Source organism: Schistocerca americana, chromosome 5 (genome assembly GCF_021461395.2).
Source record: "Schistocerca americana isolate TAMUIC-IGC-003095 chromosome 5, iqSchAmer2.1, whole genome shotgun sequence".
NCBI lineage: Eukaryota > Metazoa > Arthropoda > Insecta > Orthoptera > Acrididae > Schistocerca > Schistocerca americana.
The window spans coordinates 204,701,478-204,726,941 of record NC_060123.1 but is presented as its reverse complement, the minus strand read 5'-3'; the positions used below and the strand labels follow the sequence as shown (position 1 = coordinate 204,726,941).

The window sequence follows — 25,464 nt, the reverse complement described above, 5'->3', positions numbered from 1 at the left end:
AACGGATCACTTTTATGAAAACTGGCTCTTCCATTGGATTATGAATGATTATTACACTACAACAGTTTCACTGAAAACAATTCGAAATTATTTTCTCATACTTTTTTTTTAAATTCATTCATATGACGTACGGTCTGTAGGTTGATAAAGACAAAATCATGTCAGTGTATACTGGAAAACATTCGCGTAGTAATCTTCTACAGATTCTTCTTCTTCCGCTTACGCCATAGTCCCGCAACGATCGCAGGGTCGGCGCGGTTAGAACGGATTTGGCAAGGTTAGTTTTAGGGGTGGCCGGATGCCCTTCCTGCCGCCACCCCGTACCCCCAGGGATGGAATCAGTGTACCCCAGCTGTCTGTATCTAGTGTAAATTGTGAAATAGTGCGAACACGTTTCAAATGTCTGCGATGCGTGTAACTGAGGCGGAACGTGGGGACGAACTCTGTATTCACCTAGCGGGATGTGGGAAACCGCCTAAAAACCATATCCAGGCAGGCCGGCACACAGGCCCTCGTCGTTAATCCGCCGGGCGGATTCGACCCGGGGCCGGCGCGCCTCCCCGAGTCCAGGTAGCAGCACGTTAGCGCTGTCTGCTACCCTGCCGGGTTAGTAGTCTTCTACAGATATAGGCATATAAATGAAAAAGACTCGGGTTTTGAACACGGGACGCAAAATAAGAAGCAGCGACGCTAGCCGTTTCGTATCATTGCAGGATGCAGTAAAACTGACGTCAAGTACCTGGAAAATTCCTCGAAAACTTTGACCGCCAATTTTTCAGAAACGGTCGATTATCTACAAAAAAAAAAAAAATGGTTCAAATGGGTCTGAACACTATGGGACTCAACTTCTGAGGTCATGAGTCCCCTAGAACTTAGAACTACTTAAACCTAACTAACCTAAGGACATCACACACATCCATGCCCGAGGCAGGATTCGAACCTGCGACCGTAGTAGTCTCGCGGTTCCAGACTGCAGCGCCTAGAACCGCACGGCCACTTCGGCCGGCGACTATCTACAGATAAGCCGAGACACCAATTAGCTTATTTTGACCCCTCTTCCATTGGGTGAAGTACCTGGGAAATCAAGTGATGGCACTTGCTGTGTTCTCCTTGTAAGTGGAAATTCTGCCAGTCGTTGATGCGTCTCAGGAAAAGAAGTGACCCTGGTACCGAACCCTGAAGAACACACCACATTATAGTACCGTATTAGGAAGCCCGTCACCCCCCGTTGTACAAAGTGAGTTTGTGACGGAGTTCGCTACATGGACCGCGTCCCCCGCCTGTTGCAGATCTCGACGCTGGTGGCGCACCGGGAGCGCGACCGCGAGCGGCCGCTATGCTCGGAGCGCAGCGTGCGGGCCGTGGCGCGCGTCGGCCAGGCCGTCAACCTGGCGGTCGAGCGCTTCGTCACCGTCGGCGAGACCATCGCTGACGACAACCCCGACATCAAGGCCGACATGTACGACGCCTGCAAGGAGGCGCGCGCCGCCGGTGAGATACCCGCAACAAACCCATTCGTTAAGAATTTGACGCATGCAGCAGCGGTTCGTTTCTTTCATTTACAGCATTAGTCACTTACAGGCTGGCAATTTGTCTGGAAAACCTGGAAAATTGGGAATTCTCACGGGAACTGATTTATTGAAGAGATCAGAGAATTCTGAAGGATTCGGGGTGTTCTGACCAGGAACTCATTGAGCTCTAGATCGCAGAAGGCCAATGGTGTTAACGGCATTCGACGCCCTGCCTACTGTACACCGTGCAACCACAATATTGGCTGCTGATGGAAACAGGGGGCGGGACTGGAGGTATCTAATGGTGAGCACAGCCTGAGGCTTTGGGGCGTCGTTGAACTGCTTAGTCGACGAGAAACTCACAAGAGTGCCAGAGATGTTGATACAAAGTAGAGCAATGGCAACGATAAACAAAGAAAACATTGCATTGCATTGCATCTACAGCAACAGTTGTCGAAGTTGACATTTCGTCAGAAAGGAACCCAAGGAATTCCGCAGAGTGAGAAGGAAATGGCTGATGAAATATTAGCGTTTCTCCCTAAATGAGTCAGTGGAATGTGTGGTGTCCTATACGCTCGACAGTGCGGACAATGTACAGGAGTAGAACAGTGATGACGATGCGTGCTTAACAGTGAAATAGTAACAGGTGTCCAGCCATGCAGTTAATTATCCTTGTCGGACAGGGAGCCACAAATCCCGTCTCCAGTGAAATGTTGTATAGCACAATAATTGACCAAGGAGTGGGTACTATTCATAATTGGGGAGCGCCGGAACAAAACCCAATATATACACTTTTGCTGTATTCGCGTGTTTGAGCAGTAGGGCGGAGATACTGGAGTAATAATACATGCTGCCACAAAACAATTTTCAGCACAACGCGACATCAAGTGTTTTAAGGTGTGTTTCTTCTTTTTCTAGCTTGTGGAGCCATTTAGAGATCACTATTTGTCACTTTCCTTATTAACAGCAAATGCGGATTTATCGGTTTTTGTTCCGGCACTCCTCAGTTTCGTACATGGAAGGTCACCACAGCATAGTAAACAAACAATCATAAACAGATTTCGGATAAGTCCGCAGCAATATGACCGTGCAGTGCATAAGAAAAACTACAGATGGTAATGGAGGACAAGATGCACTTGTGTTTGCGCATTTCGAGGATGCTCGATGTAATTTACAGAATGTGCATGATAGTGACCTACTTTGTTGCGTGCATAAAGTTCCCCGCTTCATAGATTACAGTGATTTTAAGGAAAGCAGTAGGTGGTTGCAAAACTTCAAACGGTGCTACAGAAGTGCAGGAAATAAGAAAATGAAATTTCAGGGCAAACTGCGGAATCGACCTGAAAAACTGCAGATGAGATAAGCAAACCTATTCCACCGTTCTGTAAAGAAATTGTTTTCAACTCTGACATTGTCGGGATTTGAAGATGAAATACACATAAAACGATCCCTGGAAATGAGAGATACCAAGAGAGTTGTATCAAGACTGACATCAATGCTTTAAGGCATTCGTATACAATTAAGCGACTGTTAATCAGGATGGTAAATTGGCTGGAAAGTTATTTATTGTGCTGCGACAAGTTACAAATCGCTCTGAGCACTATGGGACTTAACTTCTGAGGTCACCAGTCCCCTAAAACTTAGAACTACTTAAACCTCACTAACCTAAGAACATCACACACATCCATGCCCTAGGCAGGATTCGAACCTGCGACCGTACCGTCGCGCGGTTCCAGACTGTAGCGCCTAGAACCGCTCGGTCACTCCGGCCGTCTACTATTATTTCTCGCGTATGTGATCTTGCAAGGGCAGTAGGGAATATTTACATCACAGCTAGCACTAGTGGGATAATGGGCATAAGAGAACTACAACAATGGTACGAGCACAGCTTTTGGCCAATAGCTGGTCAAAATAACTTACTTTTGCTTCATTCTTGGTCTGCGAATAAAAGTCATACTCCCTCCTGAAAAGTGACATTGCAGTTCATACCACCTGGAACCACTGGACAAATTCAGCCTCTGGATGTTTGTTTCCTTTTCCGAGCCAATAAAACATATTACCACACTACCTGCAGCTACGTTTCACAGGATAGCAAGTTTCACGATAAGCTCCGCGACAGACTGTTCTGCATTCGGTTGCATGCCATCACATTCCATCAGTTTTGATCACCCTGTTACAGCAGTATGATTGTATATGCATCTTTTAAGAGTTGATACCTACCAGAATGTCCTACACTATTTCTAAATTTCAAGGAGTTTGCCGTCGATCTTAATGGTGCGAACTTTTGTGATCACTGTGGCGTGCCATTTTTAATTCAGTGTTCATGGTGCAAGTTGTTTCAAACATTTATTGAGCGTTAACGTCCATTTTGTGAAGAGTAATAAATACGTCACATAGAAGGGTGATCTCTGCACCTCCTGGCCATTGATTTTCTGTCGCCCTCCTGTTGCACATTTTGAGTCATTAGCAGCTAATATTTTTCCTGTCATAGTTGTTGACACAACTCTTTCAAATGAGCCTTACTAATGAACCAGCAAACTTGCACTCAAGGGGTTCCTTGTGAGTGGCTTTGTTGTGGTGGGAGGAGGAAGGGAAAGGGGGGCGGTCATAATTGTTCGTTGACAGAAAGAAATATACTAAGGCATTTGATTTCAAATCACTCTAATGTAAGAGTCTCCAGCGGAAAAGGGTTCCGAGGTCGCGTTAGGAAATGTGAAGTACACTATGTGATCAGAAGTATCCGGACACCCTCAGAAACATACTTTTTCATATTAGGTGCATTTTGCCGCCACCTACTGCCACGTACTCCATATCAGCGACCTCAGTGGCCATAGAGAGAGCAGGGTACGGCGCTCCGCGGAACTCACGGACTTCGAACGTGGTCAGGTGACTGGGTCTCACTTGTCTCTTACGTCTATAAGCGAGATTTCCACACTCCTAAACATGCCTAGGACCACTGTTTCCGATGTGATAGTGAAGTGGTAACGTGAAGGGACACGTACAGCACAAAAGCGTACATGCCGATCTCGTCTGTTGACTGACTGACAGAGCGCCGACAGTTGCAGAGGATTGTAATGTGTATTAGGCAGACATCTATCGAAGACCATCACACAGGAATTCCAGACTGCATCAGAATCCACTGCAAGTACTATGACAGTTAGGCGCTAGGTGAGAAAACTTGGATTTCATGGTCGAGCAGCTGCTCATAGGCCACACATCACACCCGTAAATGCCAAACGACGTCTGGCTTGGTATAAGGAGCGTAAAAATAAGATTAAACTGTGGAAAAACGTTGTGTGGAGTACGAATCACGGTAAACAATCTGGCGATCCGATGGCAGGGTGTGAGTATGGCGAATGCCCTATGAACGTCATCTGCCAGCGTGTGTAGTGCCAACAGTAAAATTCGGAGGCGGTGGTGTTATGGTGTGGTCGTGTTATTCATGGAGGAGGCTTGCACCCCTTGTTGTTTTGCGTGGCACTGTCACAGCAGAGGCCTACATGCGATTGTATCTTTCAACACGTTCGAGTACCTGTTCATAACGCACGGCCTGTGGTGGAGTGGTTACACGACAGTAACATCTCTGTAATGGACTGACCTGTACAGAGTACTGACCTGAATCCTGTAGAACACCTTTGGGATATTCTAGAACGCCGACTTCGTGCCAGGGCTCACCGACCGCGATACCTCTCCTCAGTACAGCACTCCGTGAAGAATGGGCTGCCATTCCCCAAAAAACCTTCCAGCACCTGATTGAACGTGTGCCTGCGAGAGTGGAGCCTGTCATCAAGGCTAAGGGTGGGCTGACACCATATTGAATTTCAGCATTACTGATGGAGGGCACCACGAACTTGTAAGTCATTTTCAGCCATGTGTCCTGATTCTTTTGATCACATGGTGCACACTGAATTGTTATATTACGGCTTACTCGATCGCAGCTGCCTCCGGCGCTTGCCAGCCTTGGAAATCTTCGGCTGCTGGTCCGTTTGCCATTGAAAGATTATAAGTACGACAAAGTTTTGCCGTGCGCCGGGGAATTGTTACGTCGGTGTGAATTCGTCATTCACACAAATGTAGAGTTGTTCATTCCTTAATTTTCGTAAAAATATGAATTGAATACGTAGCGGTATTTCAATACGAATGTTTTGTGGATCAAACCTGAATATTCACGTTTCGGTTCTTGTTTTACTAATTCCAGTGTAAAGTGGTTCTGTACTTTACTTTCTCAGTAACACCATGCTTCATCTTCGTAATTACTATAGTGTGATCCGAAACATGATGCGTCGTTTTTATCAAAGTCTTTTGATATCGCATTCCATTGAAAGTTATCAAAAGCATGTTCCTGCAGAGAGATGTCGTATACTCAATGTTATCGCACAATAAGCGTTGTGGCACGAATTAATGATGGGAAACGGTGACGATGGCATTTCACTTAAAGCATAACTGCAGTGTTTGTCTTACAGAGTATTACAGCTGAACAATATTTCTTGAACAACAACAGAATCATCAATTTCGTGTATACTAAATGTAAAAAAAAAAAAAAAAAAGAAAGGCTATGTGCACTTTCCAGTAGAAGAGATGTGTTTCACAGTAGCGAGATGAACTTGTGGTAAAAACTCGTAAAATATGCGTTTCAGAGCGCACATTTACTGCAGCTTCTTTTCTTGTTTTGGCTCATACTTCGACCTCTCAAAATATGGAATACATTTTTTAACGCCCTCCACGTTTTTCAGTACTAACTGAGCATGGAATAATCAGTTGTAAAAGTGACATGGCAATTAAAATTTTAAGGCCATGATAGCTAGTAAAGCAAAAATTTCTCGTACAACAAAAATTGGTTCAGGGAGGTACGGAATTTCAATATCGATATCGCAGGGAAATGTTTTAATCAATCAAAGTCGCCGCTCTAACTAACCCTCAAATTTTTACAGTCAGTATTTCAGCACAAGAACAATTACACGTACTTACATATTTTACTAGATTTTTTTTAACAGCTTTGGTTGCAGAACAAGCACTACAGACCAATAAACAGAAGGAGAATAATGCGAGAAGCGTTAAATTAATTCTGAACTAAGGTTTTACCTACAGATGTGACGTAAAATTTTAAGAAATTTTGGGCTTACGTCAAGTCATTAAACGAATCGAAATCATTTATTCACCCACTAATACCGAAACAGAAGACAGAATCTAGTCATATACAGTGCAATGTGCCTCCTGAAATTATTTCACTCCGAAAATGGTTAATATTGTACTCGATCGCACGAACTCCGAAATAGCAAATATTGAGATAAATGATGTTTTATAGATCAACCGTAATAGATCGGCAGAGAAGAGGCAGCTGTACGTGATGTGTGATACCTGTAGGATTCTACACTGCGTGACAAAAAAGCGAAACACCCAGATAGCTTCATACACGACGGCATGTAAATAATAATTGTAATTACAATTGCGGTTTTCTGTGATAGACGTGGACGTCCGCGAGTAGCAGGGAGGGGGGGGGGGGGTACCGGCGGAAATACGGTAACACTTGACCTCTCCCCCCCCCCCCCCCCCTCCCCGGTATCTGCGTACAGGCGTCTTATTCGTAACAGAATGCTCTCTAAATTGCAACAGTCACTGTCTGCGACTCCACTAAACTGCAGATACAACATTGCCGACCGCGACGAGGTAAACTGGAACTTCAGCAGTCGCTATATACGTGGGTCGTTCGATAATAATGCAGCACATTTCTTTTCTGAAAGCAGGTCGGTTTTATGCAGGATTCCAATGCACCATATTATTCCCCTCTCTTTTTGGCAACAAAACCCTATTTTTCAACGTAATCTCCACGGTCTTACGGTTTCATACTGGGAAGGCCCCTATGATACCACTCCACTGGTCGACGTCGGCGGCAACGTCTTGATAAAACAGTAACCTTCTCATCATCTACATACCGATACCCGCGGAGTGCATTCTTCATTTGGCAGACGGATGAAAGTCGGAAGGTACGATACCTGAGCCGTTCGGCGGGTGAGCAGCCCAATGAAGTTTTGTGATCTCCTTTTGGGTGAGGCCTTGCGTTGTCATGGAGAAAGAGAAGTTCGCTTGGTTTTTTTTTTTTTTTTTTTTTTTGTGACAAACACACTAAAGTTGTTTCTTCAGTTTCCTGACGGCAGCACAATACACTTCAGAGATGATCGTTGCACCATGAGTGAGGACATCAGACAGAATAATTTACTATGAAATCCTGACCATTAGCTGCGTACAGGCGTTGATATAAATCAACGGGGACATTTGAAAATGACTGCCCCAACGGGGACTCGAACCCGGGATATCATGCTTACATGGCAGACACACTATCCGACTGAGTCATCGAGGACACAGAGGATAGTGCGACCGCAGCGACTTACCTGTGGAACGCTCCCCGTGAGTCCCACATTTCCAACTTACTGTTCACACACTACGTTTGTAGTGCCCCTGCCCACTATACTCACTACTCGCGGCAGCATTTTAAATAAACAGAATAGTCCTTTCAGAGTCCCAGAAGACCATCGCCATGACTTTACCGACTGAGGCTGCGTCTGTGACGCTTTGAACTTTTTCTCCGGAGGCGAGGTGGCGAGGTGGTGTGGCCATTCCGTGGATTGCTGTTTTGTTTCCGGTTGGAGATGGTGAACCCATTTTTCATCGCTTGTGATGATATTCGACAAAAAAAAGTCACAATCAGCCTCGTACCGCGCAAGCCATTCCGCAAAGATGGTCCTTCGTTGTTCTTGATGGTCTTGTGTTAGCCGGAGGGGAACTCAGTGGGCACACAACTTTGAATATCTTAACTGTTAGACGAGTGTGTCAGCACTACCACAGACACGTCCAGTTGAGCAGCGAGGTGTTTGTGACCCGTTGATCACCTCGAATGAGAGTGTCCGCCCGTGCCAACATTGCAGAAGCCACAGCTGTGTGCGGTCGGCAGGCACGCGGGAGATGGGACAGGTTTGCGCTACCTGGTCGGGGTGATGATAGACGCCCTGCCCAACTATTCACCGTGCTTAGTTCACTGCCAGGTCTCCGTAGACATACCGCAAGTTCCTATAAATATCTGCGCTGTTCTGGTTTTCCGTCAGAAGAAAATAAAAACTCTCTCCTTGGAATGCACCTCCCCTGCAGACGCCATTTTGAAGGCTACGTATAGCACCATCACCTATCGGAACTTTATGAAGCTATAGGGGCTGAAGCGGGATTATTCCACGATGTCCCACAACAAATTTCTTTTTTTTTTCAATCTAAATTGGCGGAGAAAAATAATGTGTTGCATTACTTATTGAACGCTCCTCGTACCTTGGGTTTCCTTAGTTGCCACTCAGTTAACGGGAAATTATCCTGATCCCATGGCGCGGCTGCGGTTTCGTCGCTGTTCTGTAGTCAAGATGGGTGCAAACAGAACAGAACAATGTGGAAAGAGCCTCTTCAGTCTTTTTGTGTTGCTTCCTGATTCAGCCTCTACCAAGTTGCAGAAAGGAGCCGTTCCGACACCCTGTCGCGTGGATTCCGTCGGTATTTCGCAACACATCATAAACTTGACAGCAATATACATGGGAGTCATCCTTCCCCAGTTTTCATAAGGACGCCCCCCTCCTTCCTCCACAGCAGTAGTTTACCATTTGTCTGTAGGCAAGAAATACCCAAGATGGCTTGCTGATTTTCCATTTTTTTAAAAGATAGAGCTATTATAGTACACTTATGACAACATGGCCATGCTATACTGTAGGTGTGTACAGTTAAACGTAATTCCATATACATCAGTCGAAAAAAAGAAAATATCATTTTCTTCGCTAAAAGAGAGAAAAACTGTGAAATTTGAAGGTCGAAAATAAGCCCTGTCCAGGAAGTGTGTAAGTGCCACACAGCGCCACATGCAGTCACAGAGCTGAATCCTGCGTTCCAGTTCTCATGCTGCATAATAATGAGGGAAACTGGAGAGGCGAGGGTTTCCTTGGTTCAGTCCTAGGCTGCTAGGCCAATTTGAGGATCATCTAGGGAGATTTCCTGCACTCTTCTTGCCGTATAATGGCACTGTGCTACACTTTACCTAACCAACCAAAAAGAGATGGGCCTTTCAAAATATATTTTGTTTAACTTTGGTTAAATAACTCACAATAAAATTTATAAATTAAAATAAATAAAATTAAGTAATGCCATTAATACAGTAACGTTACTGAATGTGAAGTTTTGTAAGCAAAGTAAGTTTTGTAGATGGCATCAAGGTTCAATAGGCCTTTGCATATTCTCAATCGTGCTGACGTTTTTTCTGATTTTCAGTTTTTAATTTTCTGTTTTAACCAAACATAATGGGAACGGGAATAATTTTTTTGTGAATATTCTGTAGCTTTATTCCTTAGCTCACTGAATTCCTTGGATTTAATCACATGAGTATACAATTTCAGATCGCTGAATCAAAACTGGCATCCATATTCATATTAACAACATTAAAGATGTATTTTGCATGCGCTATCCGAATATGCTTACTGTTGAGGTCCTAAAGTAATGTACCTTAAAAATATGAAGCAGAAAACTATCGATCTTTGGAGATGCAATAAGTTTGTGTATTTCTTGTCAGGTTTAGCTTTTGCAAAATGTTAAGTTTTAAAACGTACAGAATGGGTTATATGAAAATTGGGAATTTTCTCCCTTGGAAAAATTACTGCGGACGCTCGTGGTGAGAGATAGTATGGCCACCAGAGTGCATTACTTCTTTTCGTTTTTAGTTTTGTTATCAGGTCGGGTAGGTTACATAATGGGAGTAAACCGCGTCAGAAGTTGAGTGATAGCTTTGAACCACACGTAGGGGGCGAGTACTTGTGTGCAATAGTCTATGTCATCTACCACAATTGGTCGGAAACTAGCAGCAGCCGGACTAGGGAATTGCCGTCCCTCAGTAGGCTGTCGTTAAGATCACCCCACAGAATGCTGCGTTTGAAGTGATGTCGGGACCCTTAAGTATGGGTTGCTGATTAATGTCGACGCATTGTATTCAGCGATGTATCAACGTTCTGCACGACCCCTGATGATCGTCTTTGGAGAGTATGTCAGCGGCCCAGAGAGACAGGCCCTATTCTTCCAATGTTTTGGAGAGGTACAGCGTATTAGCCTACTCTCGGTATTGTGGTGTGGGGAGCTACAGTGTATTACCGTAGGTCACGGCTGGTAGTGACATTGGCATGTTACGTCTGAAGTGACAGTATGGTGGTACCACTTTATTTTTCAAGAAGAGAGCGCTCGCCCACCCATGGCGCACGTCTTTACGGACTGTCTGCGTAATGTTGAGGTACTCCCGATACCAGCAAGGTCCCCACATCTGTTCCCGGTAGAACGGATCGGACGGCAAATCCGTTCCAGTGCCAGTATCCGAGATATTAAGTACCAGGATACAATGGCATTATAACGCCCTTACCAACCGAGTCAGTGCAAGCATCCAGACAGGAGAGAGCGCAACATCATACTAATAATTGCGTTTCAATCGCCTATTTCTTTGTAAATTTGACTCGGTATTAAACTCACTGAAATAACATCATAGAGCCCAACGTGAAGTATGATTTTGTTTCCTCCGCCCCTTCTAGGTGTTTCACATGTTTTATTAGGCAGTGTAGGTTATGTGAGAGAACATGCTACTCTGTAAGCGCGTTACCATAGGGCGCTGGATGAACAAATGTTTCCAAGCGATTGAGGGAGACGCACGTCAGTCCGCTTTCCAATAACAGTTGTCGGACAGATGAAAATAATTAAAGTCTATATCGCTGGAGTCAGTATGTTACAGAATTGTGGAAAAATTTTACTATTTTTTGAAAAACGAAAACCATCTCCATAAGAATCCGTATTAATTCCGCTAATAGTGATGTTATTAATTTCATGTCCCTCTTTTCGTCCTAGGGAACTAAATGCCAGTAGATGGTGGAGCGGATGTTAATGAGGACTACCAAAGCTTCTGGAAGGCATTTTGTCCACTTCCGCACTGTCGCGTAATGACCAATTGGCCGGCCTGAGTGGCCGTGCGGTTCTTGGCGCTACAATCTGGAGCCGAGCGACCGCTACGGTCGCAGGTTCGAATCCTTCCTCGGGCATGGATGTGTGTGATGTCCTTAGGTTAGTTAGGTTTAACTAGTTCTAAGTTCTAGGCGACTGATGACCTCAGAAGTTAAGTCGCATAGTGCTTAGAGCCATGTCACCCATTTGACCAAATTGCAGGTCTGTGGAATATCGGACCAGCGTTGTGGCTAGATTCAGGATTTCCTAGCTAGTAGAACTTAACACTTTACTCTTAACGCGGCGGAATCGTGGCATGTGAAAGTTGCTTGCGGAGTATCCGACTGTTATAGGGCTGTTACTGTTCTCCATATTATGATGCAATACACCACAGGAAGATGAAATTGGCATTCAGCATAAGATACACAGAAATTTAAATTAATGAGTGATGCTACTGGACGGATGTCACAAGGGAAACTAAAGAAAGACACGCTTCTGAAATTTTCAAAAACACTGTCCCGACCAGTTGTGATGTATGGAAGCGAAACCTGAATAACAAGAAAATCGTACACACTAAGAATCCAGAGACAGGAATGAAATTTATCTGACCTGTGGCAGGGTACACACGGCAAGATCGAAAGTGAAATACAAAGATAAGAGTTAGGATTAATGTCTCTAAATGGAAAAACAGACGAAAACAGATGGATATGGAAAGTCTGTGAAGCAAACAATTTTCAGTGCATCAGTAGTGCTGGCTGTACGCCATATTACACTGAAGAGCAAAAGAAACTGGTACACCTGTCTAATGTCGTGTAGGGCCTCCGAACATGCAGAAGTGCCGCAACACGATGTGGCATGGACTCGACTAATGTCCGAACTAGTGTTTGAGGGAACTGACACCATGAATCCTGCAGGGCTGTCCACAAATCCGTAAGAGGACGAAGGGGTGGAGATCTCTTCTGAACAGCACATTGCAAGGCGTCCCAGATATGCTCAGTAATGTTCATGTCTGAGGAGTTTGGTGGCCAGCAGAAGTGTTTAAACTCAGAAGAGTGTTCCTGGAGCCACTCCGCAGCAATTCTGGACGTGTGGGGTGTCTCATTGTCCTGTTGGAATTGTCCAAGTCCGTCGGAATGCACAATGGACGTGAATGGATGCAGGGTGAAGGTCACGGTTAAAGCAGGCTCAGACATGGTAATTGGATGTCTCTATAGGCCTCCTGGCTCAGCAGCTGTTGTGGCTGAGCACCTGAAGGATAATTTGGAAAATATTTCGAGTAGATTTCCCCACCATGTTATAGTTCTGGGTGGAGATTTTAATTTGCCGGATATAGACTGCGAGACTGCAGGGACAAAGAATCCAGTGAAATTTTTTTAAGTGCTTTATCTGAAAACTACCTTGAGCAGTTAAACAGAGAACCGACTCGTGACGATAACATATTAGACCTTCTGGTGACAAACAGACCCGAACTATTTGAAAAAGTTAACGCAGAACAGGGAATCAGCGATCATAAATCGGTTACGGCATCGATGATTTCAGCTGTAAATAGGAATATTAAAAAGGGTAGGAAGATTTTTCTGTTTAGAAAAAGTGACAAAAAGCAGATTTCAGAGTACCTGTTGGCTCAACACAAAAGTTTTGTCTCAAGTACAGATAGTGTTGAGGATCAGGGAGCTTCACAGCAAACATAAACATAGCTAAAGCCTTGCAGACAAACAAAAATTACGCGAAACGAAATGTAGTGTGAGGAGGGCTATGAGAGAGGCGTTCAATGAATTCGAAAGTAAAGTTCTATGTACTGACTTGGCAGAAAATCCTAAGAAATTTTGGTCTTATGTCAAAGCGGTAGGTGGATCAAAACAAAATGTCCAGACATTCTGTGACCAAAATGGTACTGAAACAGAGGATGACAGACTAAAGGCCGAAATACTAAATGTCTTTTTCCAAAGTTGTTTCACAGAGGAAGATTGCACTGTAGTTCCTTCTCTAGATTGTCGCACAGATGACAAAATGGTAGATATCGAAATAGACGACAGAGGGATAGAGAAACAAAATCGCTCAAAAGAAGAAAGGCCTCTGGACCTGATGGGATACCAGTTCAATTTTACACAGAGTACGCAAAGGAACTTGCCCCCCTTCTTGCAGCGGTGTACCGTAGGTCTCTAGAAGAGCGTAGCGTTCCAAAGGATTGGAAAAGGGCACAGGTCATCCCCGTTTTCAAGAAGGGACGTCGAGCAGATGTGCAGAACTATAGACCTATATCTCTAACGTCGATCAGTTGTAGAATTTTGGAACACGTATTGTGTTCGAGTATAATGACTTTTCTGGAGACTAGAAATCTACTCTGTAGGAATCAGCATTGTTGTTGTTGTGGTCTTCAGTCCTGAGACTGGTTTGATGCAGCTCTCCATGCTACTCTATCCTGTGCAAGCTTTTTCATCTCCCAGTACCTACTGCAACCTACATCCTTCTGAATCTGCTTAGTGTATTCATCTCTTGGTCTCCCTCTACGATTTTTACCCTCCACGCTGCCCTCCAATACTAAATTGGTGATCCCTTGATACCTCAGAACATGTCCTACCAACCGATCCCTTCTTCTGGTCAAGTTGTGCCACAAACTTCTCTTCTCCCCAATCCTATTCAATACTTCCTCATTAGTTATGTGATCTACCCATCTAATCTTCAGCATTCTTCTGTAGCACCACATTTCGAAAGCTTCTATTCTCTTCTTGTCCAAACTATTTATCGTCCATGTTTCACTTCCATACATGGCTACACTCCATACGAATACTTTCAGAAATGACTTCCTGACACTTAAATCAATACTGGATGTTAACAAATTTCTCTTCTTCAGAAACGCTTTCCTTGCCATTGCCAGCCTACATTTTATGTCCTCTCTACTTCGACCATCATCAGTTATTTTGCTCCCCAAATAGCAAAACTCCTTTACTACTTTAAGTGCCTCATTTCCTAATCTAATTCCCTCAGCATCACCCGACTTAATTAGACTACATTCCATTATCCTTGTTTTGCTTTTGTTGATGTTCATCTTATATCCTCCTTTCAAGACACTGTCCATTCCATTCAACTGCTCTTCCAAGTCCTTTGCTGTCTCTGACAGAATTACAATGTCATCGGCGAACCTCAAAGTTTTTATTTCTTCTCCATGAATTTTAATACCTACTCCGAATTTTTCTTTTGTTTCCTTTACTGCTTGCTCAATATACAGATTGAACAACATCGGGGAGAGGCTACAACCCTGTCTTACTCCCTTCCCAACCACTGCTTCCCTTTCATGTCCCTCGACTCTTATAACTGCCATCTGGTTTCTGTACAAATTGTAAATAGCCTTTCGCTCCCTGTATTTTACCCCTGCCACCTTTAGAATTTGAAAGAGAGTATTCCAGTCAACATTGTCAAAAGCTTTCTCTAAGTCTACAAATGCTAGAAACGTAGGTTTGCCTTTCCTTAATCTTTCTTCTAAGATAAGTCGTAAGGTCAGTATTGCCTCACGTGTTCCAGTGTTTCTACGGAATCCAAACTGATCTTCACCGAGGTTGGCTTCTACTAGTTTTTCCATTCGTCTGTAAAGAATTCGTGTTAGTATTTTGCAGCTGTGACTTATTAAGCTGATAGTTCGGTAATTTTCACATCTGCCAACACCTGCTTTCTTTGGGATTGGAATTATTATATTCTTCTTGAAGTCTGAGGGTATTTCGCCTGTTTCATACATCTTGCTCACCAGATGGTAGAGTTTTGTCAGGACTGGCTCTCCCACGGCCGTCAGTAGTTCCAATGGAATATTGTCTACTCCGGGGGCCTTGTTTCGACTCAGGTCTTTCAGTGCTCTGTCAAACTCTTCACGCAGTATCGTATCTCCCATTTCATCTTCATCTACATCCTCTTCCATTTCCATAATATTGTCCTCAAGTACATTGCCCTTGTATAGACCCTCTATATACTCCTTCCACCTTTCTGCTTTACCTTCTTTGCTTAGAACTGGGTTTCCATCTGAGCTCTTGATATTCATACAAGTCGTTCTCTTATCTCCAAAGGTCTCTTTAATTTTCCTGTAGGCGATATCTATCTTACCCCTAGTGAGACAGGCCTCTACATCCTTACATTTGTCCTCTAGCCATCCCTGCTTAGCCATTTTGCACTTCCTGTCGATCTCATTTTTGAGATGTTTGTATTCCTTTTTGCCTGTTTCACTTACTGCATTTTTATATTTTCTCCTTTCATCAATTAAATTCAATATTTCTTCTGTTACCCAAGGATTTCTACTAGCCCTTGTCTTTTTACCTACTTGATCCTCTGCTGCCTTCACTGCTTCATCCCTCAAAGCTACCCATTCTTCTTCTACTGTATTTATTTCCCCCATTCCTGTCAATCGCTCCCTTATGCTCTCCCTGAATCTCTGTACAACCTCTGGTTCTTTTAGTTTATCCAGGTCCCATCTCCTTAAATTCCCACCTTTTTGCAGTTTCTTCAGTTTTAATCTACAGGTCATAACCAATAGATTGTGGTCAGAGTCCACATCTGCCCCTGGAAATGTCTTACAATTTAAAACCTGGTTCCTAAATCTCTGTCTTACCATTATATAATCTATCTGATACCTTTTAGTATCTCCAGGGTTCTTCCATGTATACAACCTTCTTTCATGATTCTTAAACCAAGTGTTAGTTATGATTATGTTGTGCTCTGTGCAAAATTCTACCAGGCGGCTTCCTCTTTCATTTCTGTCCCCCAATCCATATTCACCTACTATGTTTCCTTCTCTCCCTTTTCCTACACTCGAATTCCAGTCACCCATGACTATTAAATTTTCGTCTCCCTTCACTATCTGAATAATTTCTTTTATTTCATCATACATTTCTTCAATTTCTTCGTCATCTGCAGAGCTAGTTGGCATATAAACTTGTACTACTGTAGTAGGTGTGGGCTTCGTATCTAGCTTTTCAGTATAGAATGTCGGATCAAAACATCTATCAGCCGCCTAAATTTCCAATTGTTATTATGTTTGAGTAACTAGTTTCGGAGCAACATTACGCCATCTCTAGGCCCCCTTACCGACGTGTAGGAGGATTCTTACCTCCAATCTCTCCCACCTCTAAGCGTTGTCTAGTCTATCTCATTAAACGCACCCTAAATGTCTTATGCGAAGCAATCCCTTACTGGACATGCGACATATTTTGTAGTGAAATCCATACGTGTCTGTATGGTGTTTGGCAATTATCTTCACTGTCATCCTACTCTGTAGGAATCAGCATGGGTTTCGAAAAAGACGGTCATGTGAAACCCAGCTCGCGCTATTCGTCCACGAGACTCAGAGGGCCATAGACACGGGTTCACAGGTAGATGCCGTGTTTCTTGACTTCCGGAAGGCGTTCGATACAGTTCCCCACAGTCGTTTAATGAACAAAGTAAGAGCATATGGACTATCAGACCAATTGTGTGATTGGATTGAGGAGTTCCTAGATAACAGGACGCAGCATGTCATTCTCAATGGAGAGAAGTCTTCCGAAGTAAGAGTGATTTCAGGTGTGCCGCAGGGGAGTGTCGTAGGACCGTTGCTATTCACAATATACATAAATGACCTTGTGGATGACATCGGAAGTTCACTGAGGCTTTTTGCAGATGATGCTGTGGTGTATCGAGAGGTTGTAACAATGGAAAATTGTACTGAAATGCAGGAGGATCTGCAGCGAATTGACGCATGGTGCAGGGAATGGCAATTGAATCTCAATGTAGACAAGTGTAATGTGCTGCGAATACACAGAAAGATAGATCCTTTATCATTTAGCTACAAAATAGCAGGTCAGCAACTGGAAGCAGTTAATACCATAAATTATCTGGGAGTACGCATTAGGAGTGATTTAAAATGGAATGATCATATAATGTTGATCGTCGGTAAAGCAGATGCCAGACTGAGATTCATTGGAAAAATCCTAAGGAAATGCAATCCGAAAACAAAGGAAGTAGGTTACAGTACGCTTGTTCGCCCACTGCTTGAATACTGCTCAGCAGTGTGGGATCCGTACCAGATAGGGTTGATAGAAGATATAGAGAAGATCCAACGGAGAGCAGCGCGCTTCGTTACAGGATCATTTAGTAATCGCGAAAGCGTTACGGAGATGATAGATAAACTCCAGTGGAAGACTCTGCAGGAGAGACGCTCAGTAGCTCGGTACGGGCTTTTGTCAAAGTTTCGAGAACATACCTTCACCGAAGAGTCAAGCAGTATATTGGTCCCTCCTACGTATATCTCGCGAAGAGACCATGAGGATAAAATCAGAGAGATTAGAGCCCACACAGAGGCATACCAACAATCCTTCTTTCCACGAACAATACGAGACTGGAATAGAAGGGAGAACCGATAGAGGTACTCAAGGTACCCTCCGCCACACACCGTCAGGTGGCTTGCGGAGTATGGATGTAGATGTAGATGTAGATGATCAGACAGGATGCTTACGTACGTGTCACCCATCAGACTCGTATCTAGACGTATCAGGGGTCCCATATTATTCCAACTGCACATGCCTCACACCATTACAGAGCCTCCACCAGCTTGAACAGTCCCCTGCTGACATGCAGGGTCCTTGGATTCATGAGATCTTCTCCATACCCGTACACGTCCATCCGCTCGATACAATTTGAAACGAGACTCGTCTGGCCAGGCAACGTGTTTCCAGTCATCAACAGTCCAATGTCGGTGTTGACGGGCCCGGACGAGGCGTAAACTGTTGTGTCGTGCACAGTCAAGGGTACATGAGTGGGCCTTCGGCTCCGAAAGCCCAATCAATGATGTTTCCTTGAATGGTTTGCACGCTGAAGGGGGAGGTTACCATGAGAAAAAGATTGAATAATCAACGAAAGGATAACGTTCTACGAGTCGGGGCGTGGAAGCTTGAACGTGGTAGGGAAACTAGAAAATCTGAAAAGGGAAATGCAAAGGCTCAATCTAGATATAGTAGGGGTCAGTGAAGTGAAGTGGAAGGAAGACAAGGATTTCTGGTCAGATGAGTATCGGGTAATATCAACAGCAGCAGAAAATGCTATAACAGGTGTAGGATTCGTTATGAATAGGAAGGTAGGGCAGAACAGTTCAGTGACCGGGTTGTTCTAATCAGAATCGACAGCAGACCAACACCGACAACGATAGTTCAGGTATACATGCCGACGTCGCAAGCTGAAGATGAACAGATAGAGAAAGTGTATGAGGATATTGAAAGGGTAATGCAGTATGTAAACGGGGACGAAAATCTAATAGTCATGGGCGACTGGAATGCAGTTGTAGGAAAAGGAGTAGAAGAAAGGGTTACAGGAGAATATGAGCTTGGGACAAGAAATGAAAGAGGAGAAAGACTAATTGAGTTCTGTAACAAGTTTCAGCTAGTAATAGCGAATACCCTGTTCAAGAATCACAAGAGGAGGAGGTATACTTGGAAAATGCCGGGAGATACGGGAAGATTTCAATTAGATTACATCATGGTCAGACAGAGATTCCGAAATCAGATACTGGATTGTAAGGCGTACCCAGGAGCAGATATAGACTCAGATCACGATATAGTAGTGATGATGAAGAGTAGGCTGAAGTTCAAGGCATTAGTCAGGAAGAATCAATACGCAAAGAAGTGGGATACGGAAGTACTAAGGAATGACGAGATACGTTTGAAGTTTTCTAACGCTATAGATACAGCAATAAGGAATAGCGCAGTAGGTAGTACAGTTGAAGAGGAATGGACATCTCTAAAAAGGGCCATCACAGAAGTTGGGAAGGAAAACATAGGTACAAAGAGGGTAGCTGCGAAGAAACTATGGGTAACAGAAGAAATACTTCAGTTGATTGATGAAAGGAGGAAGTACAAACATGTTCCGGGAAAATCAGGAATACAGAAATACAAGTCGCTGAGGAATGAAATAAATAGGAAGTGCAGGGAAGCTAAGACGAAATGGCTGCAGGAAAAATGTGAAGACATCGAAAAAGATATGATTGTCGGAAGGACAGACTCAGCATACAGGAAAGTCAAAACAACCTTTGGTGACATTAAAAGCAACGGAGGTAACATTAAGAGTGCAACGGGAATTCCACTGTTAAATGCAGAGGAGAGAGCAGATAAGTGGAAAGAATACATTGAAATCCTCTATGAGATTGAAGATTTGTCTGATGTGATAGAAGAAGAAACAGGAGTCGATTTAGAAGAGATAGGGGATCTAGTATTAGAATCGGAATTTAAAAGAGCTTTGGAGGACTTACGGTCATATAAGGCAGAAGGGATAGATAACATTCCATCAGAATTTCTAAAATAATTGGGGGAAGTGGCAACAAAACGGCTATTCACGTTGGTGTGTAGAATATATGAGTCTGGCGATATACCATCTGACTTTCGGAAAAGCATCATCCACACAATTCCGAAGACGGCAAGAGCTGACAAGTGCGAGAATTATCGCACAATCAGCTTAACAGCTCATGCATCGAAGCTGCTTACAAGAATAATATACAGAAGAATGGAAAAGAGAATTGAGAATGCGCTAGGTGGCGATCAGTTTGGCTTTAGGAAAAGTAAAGGGACGAGAGAGGCAATTCTGACGTTACGGCTAATAATGGAAGCAAGGCTAAAGAAAAATCAAGACACTTTCATAGGATTTGTCGACCTGGAAAAAGCGTTCGACAATATAAAATGGTGCAAGCTGTTCGAGATTCTGAAAAAAGTAGGGGTAAGCTATAGGGAGAGACGGGTCATATACAATATGTACAACAACCAAGAGGGAATAATAAGAGTGGACGATCAAGAACGAAGTGCTCGTATTAAGAAGGGTGTAAGACAAGGCTGTAGCCTTTCGCCCCTACTCTACAATCTGTACATCGAGGAAGCAATGATGGAAATAAAAGAAAGGTTCAGGAGTGGAATTAAAATACAAGGTGAAAGGATATCAATGATACGATTTGCTGATGACATTGCTATCCTGAGTGAAAGTGAAGAAGAATTAAATGATCTGCTGAACGGAATGAACAGTCTAATGAGTACACAGTATGGTTTGAGAGTAAATCGGAGAAAGACGAAGGTAATGAGAAGTAGTAGAAATGAGAACAGCGAGAAACTTGACATCAGGATTGATGGTCACGAAGTCAATGAAGTTAAGGAATTCTGCTACCTAGGCAGTAAAATAACCAATGACGGACGGAGCGAGGAGGACATCAAAAGCAGACTCGCTATGGCAAAAAAGGCATTTCTGGCCAAGAGAAGTCTACTAATATCAAATACCGGCCTTAATTTGAGGAAGAAATTTCTGAGGATGTACGTCTGGAGTACAGCATTGTATGGTAGTGAAACATGGACTGTGGGAAAACCGGAACAGAAGAGAATCTAAGCATTTGAGATGTGGTGCTATAGACGAATGTTGATAATTAGGTGGACTTATAAGGTAAGGAATGAGGAGGTTCTACGCAGAATCGGAGAGGAAAGGAATATGTGGGAAACACTGATAAGGAGAAGGGACAGGATGATAGGACATCTGCTAAGACATGAGGGAATGACTTCCATGGTACTAGAGGGAGCTGTAGAGGGCAAAAACTGTGGAGGAAGACAGAGATTGGAATACGTCAAGCAAATAATTGAGGACGTAGGTTGCAAGTGCTACCCTGAGATGAAGAGGTTAGCACAGGAAAGGAATTCGTGGCGGGCCGCATCAAACCAGTCAGTAGACTGATGCAAAAAAAAAAAAAAAAAAAAAAAAAAAAAAGATTCATGTCAGGACTCTGCAGGCCAATCCATTACAAGGATGCTATTGTCGTGTAACCACTGCGCCACAGGCCGTGCATTATATACTCGATCGAGTTGAAAGATGCAATCGCACATCCCCGAATTGCTTTTCAACAGTGGGAAGCAAGAAGATGCTTAAAACATCAATGTAGACCTGTACTGTGGTAGTGCCACGCAAAACAACAAGAGGTGCAAGCCCCTTCCTTGAAAAAACACAACCACATCATAACACCACCGCCTCTAAATTTTGCTGTTGGCACTACACACACTGGCAGATGACATTCACCGGGCATTCGCCATATTCAGACCCTGCCATCGGTTCGCCATATTGTGTACCGTGATTCGTCACTCCACACAACATTTTCCACTGTTTAATCGTCCGAGGCACTGTTTGGCATTTACCAGAGTGAGATGTGTGGCTTATGAGCAGCCGCTCGACCATGAAATTCAAGTTTTCTCACCTCCCGCTTAATTGTCATAGTACTTGCTGCGGATCCTGATCCTGTTTGGGATTCCTGTGCGATGGTCTGGGTAGATGTCTGCCTATTACACATTACGACCCTCTTCAACTGTCGGCGGTCGCCGTCAGTCAACAAACGTGGCCAGCCTGTACTCTTTTGTGCTGTACTTGTCCCTTCACGTTTCCACTTCACTACCACATCGGAAACAGTGGCCCTAGGCATATTTAGGAGCGTGGAAATCTTGCGTACAGACGTACGACAGAAGTGACACCTGGTCACCTGACCACATTCGAACTCCGTGAGTTCCGCGGAGCGCCCCATTCTGCTCTCTCACGATGTCTAATGACTACTGATGTCGCTGAGATAAACACCTGGCAATAGGTGGCAACACAATGCACCTAACATGAAAAACGTATGTTTGGGGGTTGTCCGGATACTTTTGATCACATAGTGCACATATGGATTTGTCCTTTGATATTCTTAAATTTATAAGTACGTTACCAACAGATATCCACAGGTACAAACGACCTTGTATTCCCGTTATACAACATACCTAAAATGTGAAATTAATTGTTCCTGGAAATCATGAGGATCCGGCCGCTGTGGCCGAGCGGTTCTAGACGCTTCAGTCCGGAACCGCGCTGCTGCTACGGTCGCAGGTTCGAATCCTGCCTCGGGGATGGATGTGTGTGATGCCCTTAGGTTAGTTAGGTTTAAGTAGTTCTAAGTCTAGGGGAATGATGACCTCAGATGTTAAGTCCCATAGTGCTTAGAGCCATTTGAACCATGTTTTGAAATCATGAGGAGAGCAGGAAATTAGCATAAATGTGTGTTACGTAACGGGGAAGAGAAGTCGAGTAAGTTTATAAAGAAATAATGAAAAAAAAACGAGAACACTACCTAAGGTCTAAAATCAGAAAACAGCTAAAGCCTACAATCAGAGTTACTCTGGATAGAGAAATTGTCGGGCTGGAGCACCAACCAGTGGTCGATGGAGCGGCGACGTATGCCGTGCTGACCAGTAAAGTGACGTTGTACTCATTACATTTAAGGGGCGTTTCCCCTGTAATCTTTCTCTCCCTAGTTAACGAAGGTATCTGTAGCAACGAAAGTTTCCCTCTGATGCAAATTATCTTTTTAGTATGCTTCGATCGCATCGCATTCACGCTGCCGTTCACGTTTCAGGTTAATTTTCTTTTCCGCCCTGCATTATGATTTCTCCAGCTGCGATAATTTGTAATTTTGATGAGAGGCTGTTAGCAAAGCGGTAAAATAGAGGACTGTTGAATGAGGATGAAATTAAAATGACCCACAGCAAATCAAAATCCAAAACAACTTGAATAATAACCGTTTGGCAACTCCTGTAAATAAATTATTTATCAACCGGTTTAGTATCCCAGATGCAACGTCATCAGGTTAAATGTGGTGAATTATTGCATTAAAACTGCATCATATTTAACCTAATTATGTGGCTTCTAGGCTACGAAACCGGTCAATAAAAAAATTATTTGCAAGAACACCGAAGCGGCTATTTGTCAAGACGTGTACTTTCGACTGCGGTTGTCGCTCACACAAGACAGTCTGCAGAAAATCCAAGGACTAGGTTTCATCAGGGAATTTCCGTAATAATTAGCATAAAAATTCCCGGTGTTTATAATCGTAATAGTTCTTATACCATTATTTTTTCTGCTCTGAGACATGATATGTTTCTCAGTATACACTAGTGGCCATTAAAATTGCTACACCACGAAGATGACGTGCTACAGACGCGAAATTTAACCGACAGGAAGAAGATGCTGTGATATGCAAATGATCAACTTTTCAGAGCATTCACACAAGGTTGGCACCGGTGGCGACACCTACAACGTGCTGACATGAGGAGAGTTTCCAACCGATTTCGCATACAGAAACAGCTGTTGACCGGCGTTGCCTGGTGAAACGCTGTTGTGATACCTCGTGTAAGGAGGAGAAATGCGTACCATCATGTTTCCGACTTTGATAAAGGTCGGATTGTAGCCTATCGGGATTGCGGTTTATCGTATCGCGACACTGCTGCTCGCGTTGGTCGAGATCCAATGACTGTTAGCAGAATATGGAATCGATGGGTTCAGGAGGGTAATACGGAACGCCGTGCTGGATCCCAACGGCCTCGTATCACTAGCTGTCGAGATGACAGGCATCTTATCCGCATGGCTGTAACGGATCGTGCAGCCACGTCTCAATCCCTGAGTCAACAGATGGGGACGTTTGCAAGACAACAACCATCTGCACGAACAGTTCGACGACGTTGGCACCAGCATGGACTATCAGCTCAGAGACCATGGCTGCGGTTACCCTTGACGCTTCATCACATACAGGAGCGCCTGCGATGGTGTACTCAACGACGAACCTCGGTGCACGAATGGCAAAACATCATTTTTTCGCATGAATCCAGGTTCTGTTTACAGCATCGTGATGCTCGCATCCGTGTTTGGCGACATCGCGATCAAGGCAGATTGGAAGCGTGTATTCGTCATCGCGATACTGGCGTATTACCCGGCGTGCTGGTATGGGGTGTCATTGGTTACACGTCTCGGTCACCTATTGTTCGCATTGGCGGCACTTTGAACAGTGGACGTTACATTTCAGATGTGTTACTACCCGTGGCTCTACCCTTCATTCGATCCCTGCGAAACCCTACATTTCAGCAGGATAATGCACGACCACATGTTGCAGGTGCTGTACGGGCCTTTCTGGATACAGAAAATGTTCGACAGCTGCCCTGGCCAGCACTTTCTCCAGATCTCTCACCAATTGAAAAGGTCTGGTCATTGGTGGCCGAGCAACTGACTCGTCACAATACGCCAGTCACTACTCTTGATAAACTGTGGTATCGTGGTGAAGCTGCACGGGCAGCTGTACCTGTACATGCCATCCAAGCTCTGTTTGACTCAATGCCCAGGTGTATCAAGGCCGTTATTACGGCCAGAGGCGGTTGTTCTGAGTACTGATTTATCAGGATCTATGCACCCAAATTGCGTGAAAATGAAATCACATGTCAGTTCTAGTATAATATATTTGTCCAATGAATACCCGTTTATCATCTGCATTTCTTCTTTGTTCAGCAATTTTAGTGGCCAGTAGTATAGTTCCAAACTCTCGGAACTCTTCGGGAGGCGTATCTTCGCTTGTGCTGTTATGAACTAACACTATTCGAGAGAAGGTATGCAACCTGTGGTGTAGGTATGATGTAAGGGCATCTCCAATTGATGTCAAAACTAATATTAAAAATAGGTAAAAGTTTGACGTAGTTAAATTCCAGCTGCAGTTCTGAATATCTCTGATTTCCAACTTTATTCCTTTACATATTTGATAAGCTGCACAAGAATACTGCAAAGAATCATTGTATGAGAATCTGGCAGTTTTTGTTTCTTTCTGAGCGTTGCGAATATACAACTTTTTCTTAGGCATATATTATGTGATCAAAAGTATCCGGACACTGTATGTAATGCGGAATTGACCACTAGATGTCACGAGAGACGGACCCGCCAGTACAGGAGGAGACGGGGAGTATGGCATTGTAAGCAGAGAACCAGTAGCAGCAGGATGGCTCGGTCAGGAGGGCTCAGCGACTTCAAAGTTGGACGAGTCATTGGATGTCATCTGAGTAACAAATCCGTCACGGACGTTTCAGCCTTTCTAAAGCTGCCCACATCGACTGTTGGCGATGGGAATGTGAAGCCGGAACGCGAA

General features: G+C 44.0%; 1 protein-coding gene across 1 annotated transcript in view; it reads left to right on the top strand.

Annotated features, from left to right (window-relative positions):
* The first annotated feature begins 1,262 nt into the window (after positions 1-1,262).
* The window catches only part of LOC124616098 (alpha-catulin), a 185,853-nt gene continuing 161,651 nt past the window's right edge, over positions 1,263-25,464 (top strand). The window contains exon 1 of the mRNA XM_047144355.1: positions 1,263-1,491. Within this exon, the coding sequence (XP_047000311.1) occupies positions 1,263-1,491 (229 nt within the window). The remainder of the gene's footprint in view (positions 1,492-25,464) is intronic.